General features: G+C 39.6%; 2 protein-coding genes across 3 annotated transcripts in view; one reads left to right on the forward strand and one right to left on the reverse strand.

The window, feature by feature from the left end:
• LOC102233276 (vasoactive intestinal polypeptide receptor 2-like) overlaps positions 1–11,396 on the forward strand; it is a 30,737-nt gene extending 19,341 nt beyond the window's left edge. Inside the window, exons 5-14 of one of the 2 annotated variants that reach the window (XM_023326336.1) lie at positions 5,602–5,699; positions 7,238–7,376; positions 8,526–8,676; positions 9,664–9,724; positions 9,822–9,891; positions 10,096–10,187; positions 10,347–10,485; positions 10,698–10,739; positions 10,848–11,043; positions 11,088–11,396. In XM_023326336.1, the coding sequence (XP_023182104.1) occupies positions 5,602–5,699; positions 7,238–7,376; positions 8,526–8,676; positions 9,664–9,724; positions 9,822–9,891; positions 10,096–10,187; positions 10,347–10,485; positions 10,698–10,739; positions 10,848–11,009 (954 nt within the window). In that variant the 3' untranslated portion in view covers positions 11,010–11,043; positions 11,088–11,396. Of the gene's footprint in view, positions 1–5,601; positions 5,700–7,237; positions 7,377–8,525; positions 8,677–9,663; positions 9,725–9,821; positions 9,892–10,095; positions 10,188–10,346; positions 10,486–10,697; positions 10,740–10,847 lie in introns of both variants that reach the window. The other variant, XM_023326335.1, reaches the window with a different exon arrangement.
• Positions 11,397–12,913: 1,517 nt separating this feature from the next.
• On the reverse strand, positions 12,914–15,296 carry LOC111606261 (C-C motif chemokine 2-like). Its single transcript, XM_023326656.1, has 4 exons — positions 15,150–15,296; positions 13,427–13,553; positions 13,299–13,357; positions 12,914–13,209 (listed from the first exon to the last, which is right to left on the reverse strand). The coding sequence occupies exons 1-4, from the start codon at positions 15,220–15,222 to the stop codon at positions 13,181–13,183; spliced, it is 288 nt and encodes a 95-aa protein (XP_023182424.1). The 5' UTR covers positions 15,223–15,296; the 3' UTR covers positions 12,914–13,180.
• Positions 15,297–22,498: the final 7,202 nt, after the last annotated feature.

Raw genomic sequence — 22,498 nt, forward strand, 5'->3', positions numbered from 1 at the left:
TGTGTTTTTTACAGGATGTTAGTTTGAAACTCATAGCTGCCAGTTGCTAATTGTTGACTCCTGATGTTTGAACTTCTGTTGCTCAGTGGTTTCAGTCTCTTTACTTCAAACTGGATCAATAGATTCAGGGTTTGCGAACCAATAACTGTCAGCATCTTTGGTTGTTTGAGTCGGTTTTGTTAATTTCTGTGTTCCTTAGTTGCTTTTCTTTGATGAGCCATGTTTCTGTTTTTGCTGGACGTCAGAAGTGAAGGACTGGATAAGAACGGAGCGACTGAAAATGTTTTCCAGTTGTTGTCGGTTTATTCATGGCTTCTTCCTCTTGTTCGAGTCGAGCTAATTTGTCTGTGAACGTAACACACCTGGTTGGAGCTCACAGGTATCGCTGGGTAGCCTAGAAACCGACCCGAACCTCCTGCCTTCTGACGTGTTGATCTAATTACCGACTTTCCCTGAATTCACACCACATAATTTATATCACAGTGTCATAAACGGTCCTTCCATTTACACCGGAGCCGCATTAAAAACCTACAAAATACCCGATGCTGAGCAGTTCTTTCAGTACCTGCTAGGCTACGGGATTGTCTCCATGATTACTAACAGTTAGGCATGTACCTTCTCCATAATGTACTGTTTGAAACCTTTCTAATCATACTTACTTATAAAATATATGAACATTAATCTTCTTACCTGGTAAAAAGTGTTGGCTGCAGATCAGTGTTTACACCGACGGCTGCTGTTATCACTGCCGCATCTTTCCTCATTAAAACTTATACAATAAAATGACAAGTTTGGTTTCTATCCTTGTCTGTTTGTGCCGCGCAGCACCGTGTAGTCATTCATTTATAAAGTGAAATCAACTAAATCAGACTGATATCAGGCTACCAGATGTCTGTGTTTTCACAGGAGCGGATTGGTTGTTTTGACGTCCGTCATGGCGGAGTTCAGGAGAGCGTGACGTCACGTACGCTTCACTACTCCAGATTAATCTGGTAAATTGTTGTGGTAAGACTTTGGGGACTTGCTGGAGTGTCAGGATGCAGAGGTCAGAGGTCATGTGGGTTCAGGATTCCTAGGATTGCTCTGGTTGGATCTCAGGTTATTAATCAGGTGGTTTGTGGCGAGACGCTGGCTTTACCTCCCAGTTGAGGGGTTCAGTTCGTGGTCGAGGCGCTCTGCTTCCTAATCCGACCTCGTCTGCCTCCGTCTCGGTCCGTTTGGGTCCATCTGGATTCGTTTCTGCCTGCTAACCTGACGCAGGTCCTGCAGTTTGCCGCCTCCGCCTGACTCTGGAGGATTAACAGTGGAGTGAGGCTGCTGCAGGTTTCATCCTGCGCGTTTCAGGTCCGTTCTTGACCTTTTCTCCGTGTCGTCTGCGGTTCCAGTCGCAGCCTGAGTGAACCCCGTTTTTTAACCCGGAGGCCTCCAGTCCGATGCCATGCAGCTCAACTCGGACCTTCCAGTTATTACTTACTGCATTCCAGGATTCTGTTGCTTTATAGCTTTAAACAAGCGGTTAATGCAGAAAGCCAGAATCTTTATTATCTCCATACAAACACACATCCTCCTTTATGTTGTACTTTAGAGCTGGCTTTAGTTTTTTAAACGTGATTAAAAGGTTTTTATTGCTGTTTCTTATCTTCTCCACATCTGGAAGAAAGCTGTGCAGAAACAAATGTCTGGAAAAGTCTGAGAAGTGAAGCAGAATGGAGCCTCAGCTCCTCCACAGCAGCTGCGATTCCTTCATCAGGATTCAGCGAGTTTCCAAAACACAGTTAAGATGTTTCCTTTAAATAAGAAACAAATAAAATCACACATGAATAAGTTTGTTTACATGATAAGTCCATCATCCTGCAACCACTTCCTGTCATCTTCTTCTTTGTTTCTGCCAGTAGTAACATCTGGTTGTTGATCACATGATGCGAAAAAAAGTGTTTCAATTACAGTTTCGCAAAATACTGTCATTCTGATACGGCTGGAAAAAAACTGTTCTTCCTATAGAAAAAACTTGCATTTTCTGCTGTTTTTGTCAATAAGTTCAGTTTGGCTTTAACCATGAAACAAAACTCCCTGCTGACTGGTCAGCAGCATCAACTTGAGTAAAAAGCTAAACAGAAAACGAAACAGTTTGAGGATATTCTGAGCTGGAGAATTGATCTGAAGCGTAACGGCCGGCCTGCAGAGTTAGTTTGCGGTTCTGCGTTAGACGGCTGGACTCTGCAGAACCTCGGACCGTGCCCTGCGGTATCACGCTCCGAGTCAGCAGATCCGTTAAGTCCCGTCAGTCCGAGCTGCGGTCAGCGTGGATCAGATTTGTTCCTGCACATCTTTCGACACCACGTCTCATGAAACCCATGTAGCTCCGTCACGGCTGCTAATCCTTAATCTGTGTTTAAAACAGGAACTGAACCTTCAGGAGATCAAGAGGAAGGACATTAATTTAAGAGTAAAACTGTCAAAAACAGGAGAAAATGGCTCATTTTGCAAATTATTTCAGTGAAACTTGAAATTTTAATTTAATATCTACGTGTTTGAGATGAAAATAAAGAGATAGTTTAGCTCAGAACCAACAGCTCATCAGTTTGATCGTTTCTGCCAGTTTGGGTTTGATTATGTGCAGCGAACAGAGAGACGCTGGAGGAAGTGAAGTCATAAAGCTGTTAGAGACGCTTCAGGCTTCAGACATTCTGCAGGATTTATCGGTTAGATCGCAGAACTTTGGTCCAAACCTCTGAGGTCATGTAAGACGCGCTTCGACTGGCCTGGACGGTTTGCTGTGTGAGTTTACACTCCGGTGCTGTTAACGTAATCTACCGAGGCTTAATCCTCAGAGAGCCACAGCCTGCAGGGACGTCTGCTGGTTTAAACAGAAAAGTAACAAAAGAGTCTGCTAAAGCTTTTGTTCAAGTCCTAGTTGCACACTAAATGTTTTCAGACACAAATCTGTAGTGGTTACATGAACCGGTGTGTGAAAAAGAGCAGAAAAAGCAAAACGTTTGGATTTTCTGCAGTAAATTCAACTTTTCTGTCAAAGAAGCTTCTTAAGTGACGCAAAGTCAAACCAAACTCTGCAAAGTTGCAGCTGTAAAAGGCTTTGCATGTGTTTTATTTAGATTTTCTTCGCAGAGGTTATTCTCCAAAACAGATTTAAAGAGCAACTAAATGAAAATGTGGCAGGAAACCCAATAGATTTGACCCAATCAGACGTTTTAAAAGACATTTATTTATCTGGACTCTCACCAAATTCATGCCAACTTTGGAATTTGAGGAAAGCTACAAAAAAAATTTCCAAAAAAAACATTTTCTTCCCAAGTTTTCTGTTATTTAGCAAATAGAAATAATTTTTGTTATTCTAACAAAACTAAAAAAAGAAAAGTTTGGTCTGATTTAACTTTAGACAGTACAAGAAAAATGTTTGTCTTTTATCACAAGATGGCTAAAATAAAAACAATAGTACTTAATTTATTCGAGGTTTTTTATTTGTATTGTTATTTTTGGTATTTTCCTTTCAATTTTATCATCGTTTAAATTAATTTTATATCTTGTTTTATCATTTAACTTCTTTGGTTTGCTGAGGTTGCTGTAAATTGTAAATCAATAAACTTTGACTTGACTTTTCACTCGGTTCATGTAAATATCTGGTTTCAACTGTAAACGGCAATTAAGCCGAGCGAAGCATGAAGGCGATGTGGGCTGTAAGAAAGCAAAACAGTTTTTGATTTGAGAACATTTGAGCAGAAACGAGTTGAATAGTTGAGACAAAGAGCAGAGAAGAGCTGCGAGTTTCCAAATAAGGAAATATTTAAGAAAATGAGGAATGTCGCTGTAAATATCCAACTCGCTTCGTCTGGATCTCCCACTGGAATCCATCTTCATGGGAACGAGTTCAGACTCTACGAGTCTCCAGGTCTCCATCGCTCTGCTCCGCGTCGTGTTCAGGGTTTCGGTCACAGAGGCAGACATGCATGCAGCTATTTTTACACTATATGTTGAGTGTGTTTTGGTGGAGTGTGTGTGTGTGGAGGTAATTGTCAGCCGTGGGGAATGTTGTTTACAGCTGACCAGAGAGCGATGAACGCCAGGCGCAGAACTTGCTGAGACGGAGCAGAACCCCGCTCTTATTGTGAAAGAGCCTCCTCCCGTTGGAGACACAAGTTATTATGAGAATCACTTCAGAGTTTAAAACTCTTGATTTCAAGAGTTTAAATGCATCTGGGAGAGATTTTCACCTCAGTCAGGTGGAAAAACACAAAAAGATTTTTTATCTGGTTTCTAATATCTGAGTACAACTGAAATAAACCAAAACTCACCTAACAAGATAAAGGAGCTTATTTTGAGTCTTTATCACTGATATAAAAAAACTGGCTTCACTTAAAACATCAGGAAAAATCTTTAAGTGAAATAAAAGTGGAAGTAGTATGTTTTTTTATTATTAATATTAAGGATTTATTTACTTAAACTACGTTATTTTGCAGAAACGTTTCTTGTAAGTTTTTGTAGTTTCAGGTTTACTACAACATTTGCATTAGAAACTGGTAAGATTTTGTGTTTTGTAGCATTTTTCAGCGTTTTGCAGAACTTCTGCCTGTTGGATCTGTTAATACTGCTGATCAAACCATTACCTGCTCAGAGAAACAAACTGGGAACTCTGGTTTTGCTCCTGTGACTTGTGGTGGGCCTCGGGTTTCATTGGACCTTTTCTTCTGTCAGTACTTCTCCTGGATCGCCTCAGACAAAAAATGCAACTTTGGTGGTTTTCTCTGCACCAATTCTCAGCAGAAATGACTAACTGGGTGGATCTCGTTTTAAAACAGTTTGGAGTCTTAGAGTGAAGTTTTCTCCTTTAGCGTTGCCAGAGGACGAGTGATGCGACGCTCTCTACTTTTCTGCTCTTACTTGAGGAATATTTCTGTATTTTCTACCCACTGAATGAAAAACAAACATGTTTTAACCAAAGATTCACCAGATACAGACACATGGTAAGACAACTGGTGATTTGGAAAGAAAATGACTCATTTCAAACGATCAGTCAGTTAATATTTAAAAATTACAAGAACCTAAATGACAATAATTCATATAAGTAAAGAAAATGTTTCCAAATCAGTTTCTTTCAATACAAAACTTCTGAAACTGTAACAGAAACTGTAGGTGTGTGCCATGTTTTGTTGTCTTTCCTGTCTTGAAGAGGGAAACATTCGTCTGTTTCACATCTTATTTAAAACCAGAGAAAGTTTTTTTTTATTTTTTAAAGCTTGTAGGACTTTAAGCTGCTTCAGTGAAAACGTTGCATTGTTCAGCTTTTTGTGAAGCCGCCTATTTCTTCTTCAGTCTTCACAAATATTTGGTTGAATTTGTGTCTTTTCTCATAAACATTTTTGCACTCAGACGAGATTTATTTGAACAAAAGAATGTTTTTCATAAACAGCAGCGCCGGCCTCGGTTTGTGTCTCATAATCCATTTTCATTGTGTTTATGAAACATAATGCGGTTTCACGGAGGCCAGCCCAGCTGCGCCTCATGTTTTATGATCGGCTTTGATGAACGGCCTCATTGTTTCTCATTCAATGCTCCATAAAGTGATGTCTGTGTGTTGCGGCGCAGCTGGTCTTCTACAGAGTGGTCCAGATCCTGTCCACTCTGGGTCACAGCCTGTCGCTCGTCGCTCTGATCACCAGCACCGCCATCATCTGCTCCTTCAGGTACAGCGCTCCCAAATCGCAGCAAAGCGTCACATTTACGTTAAACACTCTGAGTCTGCAGCACATCCACTGTTCATAAAAGCTCAAATAAAAGCTGGAAGTCAGATATTTTAGACCAGCAGCCTGTCGAGAATATTTTTCTTCTGCAGCTCAGTGCCAGTTTAATCGGATTGTTTTGTTACATAACCAGATGAATGTTTTCGGGGTGAGAATCGGGTCGGTTCTGAACGCAGCGGTTCTCACGGTCTGGTCGTCTGCCTTCCAGCAGATGTTCCATCACGACCTGCAGTTCATTCAGCCTTATGTTGCTTAAAACTTTCTGATAAATTCTGATAATATTAATGAAGAAATGCTGGACATTTTCAGTTTACCAAGTATTTTTTTCTAGTTCAGGGGTGTCCAAAGTGTGGCCTGGGGCCATTTGTGGCCCCTCACTGACTGTGTGTGGCCCCTGACTTCTTCACTTCAAGAATGATACACATTTGATAAACGGAGACTTTCTATTTATAATTAGGATAAAACAATGACAGATAAAGTCAGATTTTCTCAGTGATTTTCACTCCAAACCAAACTTTCCTTTGCTGCTCTCATCTGATTTTAATTATTTGACTAAATACAGCAAACATTTTCAAACAAAGTGTGACCGAAATCCTGATTTTATTGATCAGAAGTGATTAAATTGTTCTCTTTTCCCAATTAAAACCTAGAAAATCTGGAAAATTACTTTTAATAAAGCAAACCTGCAGAAACTTCTTAAGTTTTGAATCTAGAATAATTTACATATTTCTAAATCTGACTACTTTGTTTAAAATATTGTCAGCTTATTTATTTTTAAATAGGTTAAAAGAAACTTTTTTTGGCCCTTCTTTTAACTTGATGATTCTTATGTGTTTAAATTATTTTTCTGATCATACATGTAGACGTTTGTAAGGATCAACACACATCTGGATGTTTAATTTATCTAAAAGATGTTTAATTTATCTAAAAGATGCTGTGTTGACCCATGCAGCGTTTTTATGCAGCAAAAACATAAAGTTTATGTTAGATTTCTTTTCCGCTTGTCTAAACATGAAAAGATTTTTGGAATCTGAAACATTTCTGGGAAAATCCTGTAAAAAGAGAGAGTTTATAAATTGTTAGGTCGCTGTCCAGTTGACTAAATCTGCATTTATCTTCTTAAGAGGTTTTATTTATAGTGTGGAGAGACATTTATGACGACGGTCCAGCATGTGGGAGCCTCAGCGTTTCCTCCCTGACCGGTTTCTCTGTGGAGATAAGATGAACCAATTAACAGCAGAAGCTCGTTAAACCCGGATTGGTTCGTTTTCCAGCGAGTCGATAGCAGCTCGCTGTTAGTGTGTGTGACTCGGTCAGGAGGAACTCCAGCTGCTGTTTGGACAACACGTCACCCACCGGGTCGACTCTCCCTGTAAACACTCCTCCTGATGCTCCGTGTGTGTGTGTGTGTGTGTGTGTGTGTGTGTGTGTGTGTGTGTGTGTGTGTATGCGTGTGTGTGTGTGTGTGTGTGTGTGTGCAGGAGGCTCCACTGCATGAGGAACTACATCCATCTGAACCTGTTCGTGTCCTTCATGCTGCGAGCCGTGGCCGTGCTGATCAAAGACACGCTGCTCTTCTCAGAGGACCAGAGCACCGACTGCAGCACACAGCTGTCTCTGGTGGCGCCACACACAGAAAACACTCGGAAAACACACAGAAAACACTCGGAAAACACACAGAAAACACTCGGAAAACACACAGAAAACACAAAACACACAGAAAACAGACGGAAAACTGTTGTCTTTGCGTTTTCCGGAAAATACACAGAAAAAACATAGAAAACACGCTTAGGTTTCATTTACCCCAGTGTGCTGGAAGTAGTTCTCTGAAAGTCTCGATTCAGTTCTTTAAAGTTTCCCTCCCAGCAGCCGGACTTTGTTTGGTCCTTTAAATCGTTCTTCAAGTTTTCTGAAAGTTTTTCTGAAGTTGATCTTTGGCTTCTTTTCATCAACTTTCTGTCCAGTTTTTGCTCTTTACTACATCTAGAAGACGATTATAAATCTGTTTTCATCTGACAAAATGTTAGAAATCAATTATTCTGGTGATTAGTTGAGTAAAAATAATTTGTCAGGCTCTGCAGAAACTACGTTAGCTTATTTGATCAAATCCTATTATAAATATTTAATCTTTGTATCTAATTTAAATCAGGATAGAAGCAGAGAAACAAATCATTTTTTGTTGCTGTGCTTTTCTCTTTATTTGACACATTCGCACCAAGTGCTGCATTGTTGTTTTATTGAATGTTTGTTAAAAGTCTGTAAGTTTTTTGACTCAACATTCTGGTTTTTACCTAATATCCTTCCAGGTATCTTTACGATGAGTCGCTACATGTAGCGTTAGCTAAAATATGCCTCATTGTTAATCTGTGGCATATTTTCACACATCTAGCAAAGCGAAGTGAACATAAACGATGCCTATTGGCTGCTACAGACGAGTTTGATGTGTTTATCAGGTGTTTTCTGTTCAGGTGATCCAACATGGAGGACGGGCTGTCGTCAACCGTTTCGTCTTTTTGGTTTAGCTTAAAGTATTTTAGCTTAGCTTAGCATAAGTAGCGTAGGTTTTGGCGGAAGTGAGAGCGTTGTTGTGCAACACAAATAACCTGCTGAATAGTTTAACAGTATTTATGGTGGGATGTTTAACAAAGCAGATAATTTGCACTGAAGGTAAAAAACTGAAAATAAAAAAGGAGATAAATGTTTCTTGCCTGCCTGTGACGATATATTTCAAACATTCAATTTTTTACCACGTCCTGATTTCTGTTCCAGGTGGGTTGTAAGGCCAGCCTGGTTTTCTTCAACTATTTCGTCATGGCGAACTTCTTCTGGCTGCTGGTGGAGGGTCTGTACCTGCACATGCTGCTGCTGGTCGTCCGGACCTGCTGGGTCCGCCTCTCCGTCTGCATGCTGATCGGTTGGGGTGAGCCGGACGTCCCTCCGTCCCGCTGCACCGCACCGGCTCAGCTGTCCGCTTCATTTAGTCGAGGGTGATCAGAGAAGATCTACACTGCAAAAACTAACCAAGTATTTTAGTCTAGTTTATGGTGGAAATATCTCGGTGCACTTTAAATAAGACACAACTAACTTAGAAGTGAGAAATAGGAGCTTTGTTTTAATAAATGTTTCTGAAAAAGAAAGATTATTTCAGTTCTAACAAGACTTTTTCCCATGTTGTAACTGGAACTAGAACTTTTTCGTCATCATTAAGGAATTATTGTCTTATTGACTAATCTCCTGTATCTTGCAGAGAAGTTGGTTTCAAGTTTTGTCTTATTTAAAGTGTAATCAAAGCTGCTAGGTAATATTTTAGTGTGTCGAGTTTTTCTTACTCAACAGAAAGAATAAACCACCACGCTTCTTTTATTGGTTCCAAAATAGATTCTCTTATGCAAATTTTAGGATTTTTACGCAGCTTTTTAAACGTATTGATCATATTTTGAACCCGACTGTAAGTTCCTCTCAAAAGTTGTATTTATTTATTGGTGTTAAATATGTTCTGAATAAATTCCATCTAAATCCTGCCGAGTTTTAAATGCAGAGGGAGGAAGTCACTTCGGATCGGCCCTGAAGAGCCTCGGCGCCGTGTTTGAGTTCACGTCTGGATCTGAAGTTCTGAATGTTTTCTCTCCTCAGAGATGAACTGCAGAACCAGCAGCTCAGTGACCCTCAGCTGGTTTCACAACCGTTTCTGTTCTGTTTTCTTTTCCGCTGCTCTTTTCTTCCACCATCTATCAAAACTCACGTCACCGCCGCTGTTAAACGCTGAGCTTCCTGAACGCGCCTCGGTGAGATGTTCTCCATCTGGCAGAACCTGAACAGAACCGCTCTCTCTCTCTCTCTCTCTCTCTCTCTCTCTCTCTCTCTCTCTCTCTCTCTCTCTCTCTCTCTCTCTCTCTCTCTCTCTCAGGAATCCCTTCTGTCTTCACCGTGGCCTGGATCGTCAGCCGGATCAACCTGGAGGACACCAGGTGAGTTTGGACCGCCAGGTGAAAACCTGGTGAAATAAGTTTGATGAAACTTCAGGGAACATTTGAGTCTCTGAAAACGGTTCGTATTTGTTGCCAGATGCTGGGAGATCAACGACAACCCAGTTCCTGACCGGCTGATCAACTGGCCCATCATGGCGTCCATCATCGTGAGACTTAGTTATTTTTCATTTTTAAAGGTTTTTAGACACCTTTACCTGGTTGAAACCTATTTTCTGTGAGCGCTCCTCCTGCACTATATAAAAGTCTGCTTTTGTTCTCTTAAAAACTGTATTTACTTATTTTTTACACTATAAAAAAAACTGATTTATGTAATAAAAGCTCCGTCTGTGTCTGCTCTGTTTCTCCTGAAGATAAACTTCCTGCTGTTCATCAGCATCATTCGGATCCTGGTGCAGAAACTACGCAGCTCAGACGTCGGAGGAAACGACCAATCACAGTACAGGTACTGTAAAAAATCATCGTTAACTCAGCTTGATTTGATTGTTTTAAGTTTGTCCTGTCAGTGTGGGAATTGTTCCTGTACGTAGTTTGTGTTGTAGTTCCTGCTGTAGTTCATGTTATAGTTCATATTGTAGTTCCTTGTTTTTGACCCACTGTCCAGGCGGCTGGCCAAGTCCACCCTGCTGCTGATCCCTCTGTTCGGAGTAAACTACGTAGTTTTCTTCTACCTGATGGAGCCGGACGATGAAACACTGAAGCAGATCAAGATCTTCTTCGACCTCGGCCTCGGCTCCTTCCAGGTCAGGAAACGTTTGGACCCTCAGAACCTTTGAGGGTTCTGAGGGTCCAAGGCCCCTCCCCTCCCCTCCCCTCCCCTCCCCTCCCCCTCCCCTCCCCTTTGTTTTAACTGTTCAGTTGGACATCAGGAGCAGAAAACAGAAAGAAAAGAAAATGAACTACGGATTCACCGATGTATTGCTGCAGATTTCCATCATTGTCCTTTGTGTTTCAGGGCCTCATTGTCGCCGTCCTCTACTGCTTCCTCAACAGCGAGGTGAGACTTCCTGCCCACATCCGTCTCTGGAAACGCTTCAGTCAGTCAGTCAGTCAGTCAGTCAGTCAGTCAGTCAGTCAGTCAGCTCTCCTTCTCTCTCCTCCGCAGGTTCAGACTGAGTTGCGGAGAACATGGAGGAGTTTATCCACGAATCGCTGCGTGTTGCAGGACTACAGGCTCCGCCGCTTGTCAGCAAACCTCAACAGCACTCAGTTTCCCAGAAACACCCGGGCCCAGTCCATCCTGCAGACCGAAACCACCATGCTCTGACCCGGGCCCAGTCCATCCTGCAGACCGAAACCACCATGCTCTGACCCGGGCCCAGTCCATCCTGCAGACCGAAACCACCATGCTCTGACCAGAACCGGCTGGAAACTCAAACATTTAAACCAACAGCCAGGTTCTGCCACAGCGCCCCCAGCTGGGGGAGAAACCACATGTCAATCAGAGAGAAACCGACTGAAAATCCTGGAGGAAAAACAAAGAACGTTATTACAGCCAGGTTTTATATTTTTATATGATTTTTCAGGCTTATGGCTCTTTTGAATTTAAATAACTGAATAAAAATGATTTTCTTCATCATAAAATCGACTCACTGTTTATAATGTTTTTATCTGCATCATATTAGACATAAATGTATAAAAATATAAAAACTGTAAACATCTGGACAGTTACCTTTTATAAAAACTGTTAATAGAAAGTCTCTTTCTGTTTCTTTTTATTGTTTTTCACTTAACGACGATTACTGAAGCTTTGTCAAGTTAATGTTTGAAAAAATCTGATTTCAGATTGAATATTATTAAATATTTATTTTCTGAAATTATTTTAAATCAATATAAATGCTTCTGTTTAGCCATTAGTTCAGTAATCAAAACTTGTGAAAAGTGGATTTTTTTAATCACATTTCTTTAGAGACAGAATAGATATTTCAAGTTATTTTTTAATTTTAACAATTATGATTAGATTTCCACATCAGACCCTTTTTTATTTGTGGTTTCGGGAACTGACCGGCTGACGGGACATTTTTCCTGCAGCAGGAGAGTGAAACAGTAAAATCTGGTCAAAAGAGGAGAAATGAAGCTTCACGTCCTGTGGAATCAGCGACCTCCTCCTCACACGAGTAGCTTTGGTTTGCTGTCTTTATTATTAGCGTGTCGCTTAGGAATATTTTTACTGTATTGTTTTCTTCTACTTGACTAATTTTATTACAAAGTATTTTTACTCTTACTTGAGTAAAATTTCTGGATTTTCTACCCAGTGAATGAAAAACAAAAACATTTTAACCAAAAATCCACCAGACAGACAGACAGACAGACAGACAGACAGACAGACAGGCAGGCAGACAGACAGACAGACAGACAGACAGACAGACAGACAGACAGACAGACAGACAGACAGACAGACAGACAGACAGACACCTGCAGTTTTTATTAAAGTTTTATAAGTTTTCATTGAAATAAACTGATTTGGAAACATTTTGTTTTGCCAGATTTTGTTATTTTTGTTACTTATATAAATTATTGAAAAATTGGTCCTTAAAATACCAAAATTTCCACTTAACTTCATATTTTGGTCCGTCTGATGATGTAACTTTTAAATATTAAACGTTTGATAATTTGATCAGTTACTTGAGTAAACTTTTTTTTTACCAAATACATTTTTATGCCAGTGGTCCATCAGTTCGGTTCGTTTTGTGGGGCTGCAGCTCTGGATCAGGTGATCCTGCAGGCGGTTTTTGGTTCTGAGCCTGAACAGTCAAAGAACTGAACGTTTTTTCTGCTTTATTTTCCTCTTCAGCTGTAACAATAAAACATCTGGACCTTCTGCACCGAAACGTTTCCACATGATTTATGATTTGATGCTCGTGTTCATGTGGTTCCCAACACATTTTCAGTTTGTATTTACTAATAATTAGACACTTATAACTAAATAAAACTTTATTTTCTGGTCAGTGCATTAAAACCAAACCATTCATCAGGATATAACTGAGAAGTTTTAGGCCAATCGCCGTTTTTTCAGATTCATACCAGCTGTGGCCACAAGATGGCAGGAAAGTCCTGGAATTTGACTTCTGTGTTATTTTTCCATTTCTTCTGTCTTTCGCCTTCAAAGATTTTAGTGTAAAAATGTTCAAAATCATAATTATTGACAAAAATATATTTATTTAATTCTCAGCAGCACAATTCACTTATTTGAGTGAATAAGTAAGCAAATTTATTTATATTTCATAAAGCATTTCACAGGGAAAGTTCATAAGTACAAAAATGAGACGAGTGGGAAAAATGCAATTATTTTAAGTGTTGAAAGCAAATGCAGCAATTTTATTGGTCAAATAAATATAAATTTTTCTTGTAGAAGAAAATAAATATAAGAATCAGTGGCCTGAGGATTATTAATATTTTAAATGAAGCTGCATGTCCAACAGTGTGTTCATGTTCGCTTTATTCCTTCTTCGTAATATTGGCAATGACTGAAAAGAAAAAAGAGGAAAGTGAAAATCAGAGTTAATTCATAAATCATGCATTGTTTCATGTGTTTGCATCTGAAGAGCTAATGTACCTTGTTGGACCCAGGAGTCTCTGGGATGGACACATATGGGTCCAGTCTGTGTGTAGAGTCTGGACATGTAAACAAGCTCGTTAATTCTGGTGTGATTCTGCGTGTTGAAATGAAATGAGTGAACTCACATCACGGCTCTCACACAGGGAAACCGGGCCGGCTGCTTATGGAAAGCCGAGCCGACAACTTGACTGCTGAGGTTCTTCCTGGAGACGTGGAGGCAGCACGGCCGGTTCTTCCCGGTCGGATAGTGAGCTGCCAACAGAGAGGGGATTAGAGTTTAAACTGCAAAAACACAAAATATGAACAAGTATTTTCCTCTAGTTTCTAATGAAAATATCTTCCTACACTTGAAACGGGACAAAAATGACATAAAAATAACTTTTCATGAAGATATAGGAGCTTTTTTAAGTCAATAATTTATTAATATTGACATAAAATACGTAACAGTAATAATCTTCCTGTTTGGGTTGTTGTTCCTTCCTACTGTTGCTCTGTGTTTTCTGAGGCTTTGCAGAAAAGTCAGTGCGTTGGTTCAATCTTCCCAAATCAGATGATAGTTTTTCCATGATAAACTGGAAGCTGTTTTTGGGTTTTACTGGTTTCCTTTACAAATGTGCGTAAAACTTTGCCAATATTCCACTAATGTCCAAAAAACACAATTTCTTAAGTGCAGTGTTTCCATTAAATGAGAAGCAGAATTAAAATCAAACATGAGTAACTGTTTATGTGATAAATCATTAGAAAACGTGCAGCACCGTCATCCTCCTTCCCCTTCCTGTCGTCTTCTTTGTCGTTTCTGTCAGTAGTAAATGAGAAAGCTTTAGATGATGCCTTTTTTTTTTTTATCGCCCTGCAAGGGGTCTTTTTGTGGGCTCTAGTCTCCTATTTTCAAAGTAGGCTGACAGGAAAGGGGGGGAGACATGCGGTAAACATCGTCGGGTCCGGGAATCGAACCCGCGACAGCCGCGTTGCCTCTGAATGTGGGTCGCGCTAACCCCTCCGCCACCACAGCACCTGTAGATGATGACATTTTGAGTGAAATAGTCTCTTTTTATTTAACAGACGTCGCCTGGCAGTGTTTTCATGAAGAGTTTTCCAGACTAAGGTTAATAATCTGTCACTAACTTTGATTCAGCCAAAAAAAACATTTTCTTAAAAAACTTGAGTTTTGTTGAAGTTGGCATCTTTTCATTAAGCAAGTTTATTTCTGTAGTTTGAGTTATGAAGTTATTCTGACGATTGTTTTATGGACATAAATTTGTTTTGTTCTTCTATTGTTTCTGTTTATAGTGTTGATATTTCTTTGAAAAGTTTTTAAATGCCTTGTCCAGATTTTGTGGATGGAAAGTCAACAACAAAACACTTTGCTGCTTCGCCAATCACCTAAAGGTCAGAAGTTTCATGGTATATAAAACTTAAACAATAAAAAGTATCAGTATCGGTGATTCTGTAACTACTGGGTATCGGATCTTAAAATGCATTTGAAAACGTCCCAGGAGTCGATGCATCGGCAGCTGAGGCACATGAGAACATTTTGTGGCGACTTCAGCCGGCCGAGTTTTGGTTTGTGCAGAATGCATTACAATAACCGAAATGAAACTAAAGCATTAATTAAGATTTCCAGTTCAGGACAAGAGCAAATGAATCATTTCAAAGTTTCTAACAGGAGATTTTGCCAAAACATCAAAAATCTCCTTTGCAAAAACACAAACGTTCATTTAGTCCTATTTCAAGTGCAGAAACCAAAAATATTGGTGATATTTTGTGTTTTGCAGCAGTAAATAAAGCAGCACTCAGTTAATAAACTGAAGTATCTGAACCCGATGGATGAAACGCAGGAATATCTACCTGCAGAGGAGTGGCTGCACGGACACACTGCGAGCAGGAGGAGCAGGAGGAGCAGGATCTTCATTTTGATCATCAGCTGATGGATCGGAGTGACGGCAGCTGATCTCCGGTCTGGTATTTATCGGCACCATCAGCGGGGCCCCTGTGGGCCCCGTGACGCTCATGTCTTCATGCTTCTGCAGGTTGTGTGTGATTGTTTCGTGGTCAGTGTTTCTCACCTCCGCCCCTCCGCCTGTTCGCCCCTCCGACCACAAGCTTCATCTCAGCGACACGTTTCTGAGAAACGGCTTCACACGTCGTCAGAAAACGCGGCGCCTGTTTCGCTTTGTCATGGTGGCAACTTCACATGCCACAACAAAACAGGGTTTCCGTTTCAACCTGACGTCTAATAAGAATAAACACAAATGCTGAGGAAAGTCATCAGTTTGGTTTCTCAAGTTTGCACCAAAATATCTTTTTAAATGGACTCATTTTCACCAGCTGCGACGTTTACGTCAAATTTCCTTTAACTCACAATCAGAGCGGAAACAGAAACCTTTAAATGTTTGGGTGACATTTTATTTGAAGGGCTGCAGATGAGACAAAACATAACAACTCATGAACATGAAGGAGGCTTTATGTTCCTGACTGATGACATGAAGTGTCATCCAGTAAATAATGAAACTTTTAACGGATCTTTGCATTAAAAGTGTCATTATTTACCAAATGATGCTTCATGTCGACAGTTTCTGAAGATTCCTTCATGTTCATAACGGCGTCAGAAATAAAGTGTTAGAGTCTTGCATTGTTTTTAAGTGCAGCTCAGATTGATGCTCTACAGTGAGGATAACTGTATGATTTATGATTTGGCATTTTCAGGATTTCCTGTTCTGACTGCAGAGGAAGTCGCACATGAATTTCACACAATCAGTCGCTGTAATAAGTTCACACCTTTTGTTCCAGAGCATCAAATCTAAATTTGATCAGGTGGTTTTTACGTGACAACACACAGCTGTTTTTATTTGTTTTCGCAAACAAAAACATGAAAAATGTTCATCGTGTTTCAAGTTTCTTAATTAGATTTAGGTCTGTACTTTGACTAGGCCATTTGATCTGAGCCAACCTTTGTACATAGCTGTATATTTAGTTGGTTTTCCCTCCATCCTGATTTTCTTCCAGGATTTTAAAAGCTCAGTAAAAGTTTTGTAACTGTCTGAAAATGTTAAACTGAAACTTTCTGCATCAACCGCTCGGCTGTGGCCAGTTTTTTCATTCTGAGGTAAAAACGACGTTGCAGAAACTAAAGTTTGATGTTTCGTAACGTTGTGCGGCTGGGCCCCTCAGATCCCCGCCGCTGTCAGTCTTCACCTCCCCACACGTCAAAAACAGAACGTGAAGCAAAATTCAGTTTTTACACGTTTTTATTTGAGTTTCTGCAGCTTCTAAAAAAAACAACCAAAGTGATTTAAAAAAAAAAAAATCATCCAGACATTTACTGGCAGTGAGTTCATGTTTTTCAGTGTCTGGAAAACGAGCCGTTTCAAAACTCTGCCACATTCAGAGGGCAATGAGACGTTGCCTAGCAACCCCAGCCAGCTCAGCTTGTTACCTAGCAACCCAAGCTGAGCTCCAGCTGGTTTATCAGAGTCACATAGTAACTAGTTACATTTACTCAAGTAGCTTTTTTTTAAAGTACATTTAGGAATATTTTTACTGTATTGTTTTCTTCTACTTGACTAATTTTATTACAAAGTATTTTTACTCTTACTTGAGTAAAATTTCTGGATTTTCTACCCAGTGAATGAAAAACAAAAACATTTTAACCAAAAATCCACCAGACAGACAGACAGACAGACAGACAGACAGACAGACAGGCAGGCAGGCAGGCAGACAGACAGACAGACAGACAGACAGACAGACAGACAGACAGACAGACAGACAGACACCTGCAGTTTTTATTAAAGTTTTATAAGTTTTCATTGAAATAAACTGATTTGGAAACATTTTGTTTTGCCAGATTTTGTTATTTTTGTTACTTATATAAATTATTGAAAAATTGGTCCTTAAAATACCAAAATTTCCACTTAACTTCATATTTTGGTCCGTCTGATGATGTAACTTTTAAATATTAAACGTTTGATAATTTGATCAGTTACTTGAGTAAACTTTTTTTTTACCAAATACATTTTTACTGTTGAGTAATTTTTTGGATCAATATTTTTTACTCCTGCTTTAATGTAAGTTTTGGATACTTTATTCACCTCTGACGTTTGGTCAGTTGGTTTCATGCTGCGCTGTACAATGGCTGCTGGAAAAGACAAGGTGTTTTGTTATTGACTTAGAATCCAGAAACCATTTGCTGCGTTCTCGTTGGTTGTGCAGGAGGCTCTACTTCTGCTTTTCAAAGATGCATGGTTGCATAATTGTGCATCTCTTTGCATCTGATTTCACAGGTGGTTGTAAACATTGAGTTGTGGGCGTGGTCAGCAGCAGCTTATTTAGATTTAAAGTGACAGAACCCTAAAACAGCTCATTCTGATATGAAGCTGACCAGAATAAAATCTCATTATTTAAGAATAATTTCCTACAGAAAATATAATAATCATGTTTTGTAGACCCCAAACCCAGGCTAACCTGTTTAAGGAAGCATAATAATTCACCAGGCAATATTTATTACAGGAGTTGCATTATAATATCAGGAAGTGGTGGCAACTTCTGAAGAATGGAAAATTAGCCGGAAACTTTCCACATCCTGCAGCCTCATGCATCATATGATACAGAGAAACTGAATGATTTCACCGTGACTCGGCGTGATCGGCATCAAGAAATGTTTTAGTCATTAGGTTGAAGACGCTCTCAGATTTAAAGCACAAAAAAGAGGAAATTTTAAGCTTAGAACATGTAAAACAGGTCAAGTTCAACAAGAACATTAAGTTAGACAACATCCTGAGTCTAAATGTCGACACGCTTCTGATGTAACAAATTGCAAAAAGGGAAACATTTTAAGAAAAGCCTCTTGGTTTTGAGGTTTGCTGTGAAACAGAATCACTTTCTGAGATTAAAACGAAACTTTTAGTGGATTTCAGCTCAGGAACGTTTCAGGAAACGTTTCAGGAAACTCAGTTTTCCTGATAAAAGTTCAAACCTGAAGCTTCATGGATGCTTTTAACTCTACACTGTAAAAACACAAAATATTACCAACTATTTTCATTTGGTTTCTAGAGCAAATAAGACAGAACTTATAAATAACTTTTTAGCAAGAAATAGGAGCTTGTTTTAAGTTGTCAGGTTTGACACCTATTAAAGACAAGTTGAACAACACAGAAAAGACAAGAGAGTTAGATTCTTTTGTACTCGCGAGGAGAACGGACAGAGATGTGTTTACAGTTACAAATCTCCAACCGCTCTGAAACACATTTGTCCGCTCCTCTCTTTTTATTATCTTCAGAGTCCCTATCACAGAGAGCACTGCAACTCTAAGGGGTGGGGTCAAAGCATTTTAGTTGCAGTGCTAAATGGCAATCACTAACTAAACACATGTTATCTTGCATTAGAACACAGAGTAAAAACAGAACAGGTCGTATATCTTCAAGGCGACGGTTCGTCAGCTATCTAACAGCTCAAAGGAAGAAGAAGTCCTGGTGAGCAATGAACCCCGTGAGCACGGTTATCACTGCTTCTCTTCAGGGAGGCCCTCTTGTGAAGACGGAGATAAAGTAGATCAAAACATACAGAAACAGTCTTTATGTTTAGAGAAAAGAAAACAATCATGGAACATCAAATATGAAACACTATTGTTATAAAGGAAACAACAAATATATGATAATATATACATTTCACCTAACATTCCCCCCCTTTTTATCACATATTTGTTCCAATTCTCATATCCCTCCAAAGGCAGCCACTTCAAACGATTTTCAGCCGGGAGTTCATTTTTAGGAACGCAAACATGCGTACACTCAGGGATCATATTCAGCCCACAGGTTAGGGTCTGGATACAGGTTAAGGGAGTTGTCATCAGAGTATTCTTCGTCAGGCTCAGGATGTTTTGCTAACAAAGGATACATCTGGGCCTTCTGGTCGTCCATGGGAGAGATTGCTGTGGTAATGAGACGGTTAAACAAGGAACGCAGGCAAGGAATACAACAACATCCACACAAGGTTAAAATTACAGCAAAGACTGCAATTGATACTAAGACAGAGGACACAAGGTTTCGATACTCTCCCAAAAACATCCATCCATGCATCCCACATGGAAGTATTCACACCAGAGAGTTCTGTCATTTTGCCATTAAAGGTACGGAGACCCGCAATGGCCTTCGTCAGGCTCCCGTTAGCTGCTGTGTTTGGCAGAAATGTGCAGCACCTTCCTCCAAAGATGGCACACACACCCCTTTTTTCAGCTAGCAGCCTGTCAAGAGCAATGCGGCTTTGGAAAGCCATCAGTGAAGTAGCGGCCAGCTGCTCGTGCACCACCTCGAAACCAGCCTGTGTCCAGTTGCCCAGTTTTTGCACGTTTGTAATGGATGTAATTGATTCTGTCTACGTTTTTGTTTATCGTACACCACCAACAAATCAAAGATTCAAAACCAGCCCCAACCTGATCAACTAATTTATATTCATCAGGTACACCGCGAGGGACGCCGATGGCGGCGATGTACGTGGAATCATCATAATTTTTCCATGTTAGATCGCGTTTCTCTAAATGATGCCACTGCTGTGGCAAAATGCTAGATAAGGTGTGAATTAGATCTTTTGCGGACATAGGATAGACAGACACAGGTAACAGTAAGGAGACTAATGCACAAAACCCTGTCACCTTTCGAGGTAATTTATCAAAAAGTCTGTTGTCACCGCACCACCACCAACATCTGCACGAGAAACAGGGTTAAAGTCATTGTTTACAGTGATTACAGCAGTACACATGGTGTCTGAAAGATTTCCCAATCTTTTCCCAGACCCTGTTATATTTACACATGAGAAGTTACTCGGAGCTATCTTTAGAGAAAAAAAATGGTTTCTTTTCATCTGCAGCTGTAAGGGGAAATATTGAATCATAAATCACACAGGTGCTATTAGGATTAGTCTTAGTCATTACTTCTAATAGACATTGTTTTGTAATGGTTGGTGGAGTCACACGAAGTAGAGGCCTTGGTTCCATACATACTACACAATACAACAGTCGTTCCCTGATGAAAACACAAAATAAAAACAAAAACAACATATTTACTCGCCATTTCATCAAAAGTGCATCAAACCTAAACTATCAAAATGTTATTTAAGAAATTTAACGGAAAAGTGAAACTTCTAAGATTTAAAACGGTAAAAGTGCTTATTTCTGGCAGTTTTAATGATTCTTTACAGCTACTAAAGACCCAAATTTTAGCTTCTCAGAAAATTAAAACATTAAAGACAAAAGAAAAAGGATTTTGAATAGAAATGTACCACAGCAAAATAATCTGGCTCTTCATTGAGAGCGGTATGCAAGCATATTACAGAAAGGTGAGTGGAAGGTCTTAATTCTGTCAATTAACCTTTAGCATGTTTTCTTGAACCAAAAGATCAGAACTTAAGGAGAAAAACAAATCAGTATCAACAAAAAAAAAAACCCTCGTCGAGTATTTCTGTGATTAAATTTTAAACAACCCAACCCCTCTGACAACATAACAAGTCTGAATATGGCCATTTCACGAATACACACATTATTAGGTCCTTTACAATACAATGAAATGTATCAAGTAAATAGTGATGATCAGTGTTTCTCACACTACGTTACATATTGTGAGGTAGGTGTGCCTTCATTCCACGGCTGTACTTCACTTATCGCTACATATGCCTCATAAATAACCCTTAAAAATTCTTGTAATGAGTTTGTAGCCCTTCATATCTGCGAAACATCAAGAAATGAGAAAAACAAAAACAATGTGCAACAAAACTACAGATAAATGCACAGATGGACTAAGTACATGATCACAACTCAAAAGGCAGAGGAAAGCACTTTAAACTTTAGTTTCAGCTTAGAAAAGAGCATACAAAAGTTTTGACTGTTCGTATACTTGATTGTTTCTGAGATAAGTTAGGAAACTGTCTAAAAACATAAAGAAAACCTCAAAAAAGCCATTTTTAATAGTCATTTGTAAACATTCATAAAAAGTCCGTCTCCCATCCTACAAAAAGCTTTAGCTGAGCTGAACCAGGTGTTTATGTACAGATGTAGGAACATCTGTGATAGCTGGTAGGTGCAGCCTAAAATACCTTAAACAATAATCATTACATCAGGATGAGACAGAATGGAAAAAACAAAACAAAAACTAAACAATTATATAACAGAAACACTTCAAGTTGAAGCCCGAGGTGGAAAACAGAACTTATTCAAGATCTACAAACACACGCCACACTATCTAGTTTAGATGAGAAATATGCTACTGGTCTCATTTTATCACCATGTTGTTGAACCAGTACAGAAGTCATAAAATGACCTTTACAATCTACCATTTGAACAAAAGGTTTTTTATAGTTTGGTAGAGCCAGTGCTGTGCTTGACACAAGGGCCTGTTTTATTCTGCAAAGGGCCTCTTCTGCTTCATCTGTCCAACTCAGCGGAGAGGACATTTTAAGATCTTTTTCATACATTAATTTGCTTAAAGGAGCCACAAGTTCTGCATAATTGGGCACCCAAGTTCGACAATAGTTAGTCCTAAAAAGGACATCATCTGTTTTTTGTTTGTGGTTTGGGGGCTTGGAGAATTTTTTTTTTTTTTTTCTATCCAATATGGTTCGTCCCCCTGCACTCAAATCATGACCCAAATGTTTTACTTTTTCTTTACATAGCTGGAGTTTATTTTTATTGACCTTATGACCTTCTTCAGCTAAATGTTTTAAAAGCGCTAACGTGTCTTGCTTACAGGTTTCCATGTTTGGAGAGGCTAATAAAACATCATCTACATATAACAAAACTTGGCTCCCTCCTGGGGGTCGAAATGTTGACATACTGGCACTCATCACTTGAGAGTAGATTGTAGGGCTCTCACAGTAGCCCTGGGGCAGTCTGGTATATGTGTACCTGTTCCCTTCGAAAGTAAAGACAAACCAGAATTGACTCTCCTTATCAACAGGTACTGAGAAAAAGGCATTACTGATGTCTACAACAGTGAATACCTTTGCATCTGATCTAAGGGAATTCAACAATGTGTGTGGGTCAGGTACACACGGTGCCCTCTGGATTACAGCATTGTTCACTGCTTGTAAATCCTGAACCATCCGCCATCCGACAGAAGGGGGCTGTTTTTTGACAGGAAAAATAGGAGTGTTGCACGGAGAATTGTCACACCGTACTACGACTCCTGCCTCAATAAGGTCTTCTATTACTG

The sequence above is a fragment of the Xiphophorus maculatus genome, chromosome 21 (genome assembly GCF_002775205.1).
Source record: "Xiphophorus maculatus strain JP 163 A chromosome 21, X_maculatus-5.0-male, whole genome shotgun sequence".
NCBI classification, from domain to species: Eukaryota; Metazoa; Chordata; class Actinopteri; order Cyprinodontiformes; family Poeciliidae; genus Xiphophorus; species Xiphophorus maculatus.

Bases quoted from the DNA above. Each gene is read 5' to 3' on its own strand.
- LOC111606261 (XM_023326656.1), bottom strand. From the start codon at position 15,222: ATGATCAAAATGAAGATCCTGCTCCTCCTGCTCCTCCTGCTCGCAGTG. The intron at 13,554-15,149 runs GTAGATATTCCT...CTCTGTTGGCAG, and splicing joins GTGCAGCCACTCCTCTGCAG to CTCACTATCCGACCGGGAAG. The intron at 13,210-13,298 runs GTACATTAGCTC...TTTTCTTTTCAG, and splicing joins AGACTCCTGGGTCCAACAAG to TCATTGCCAATATTACGAAG.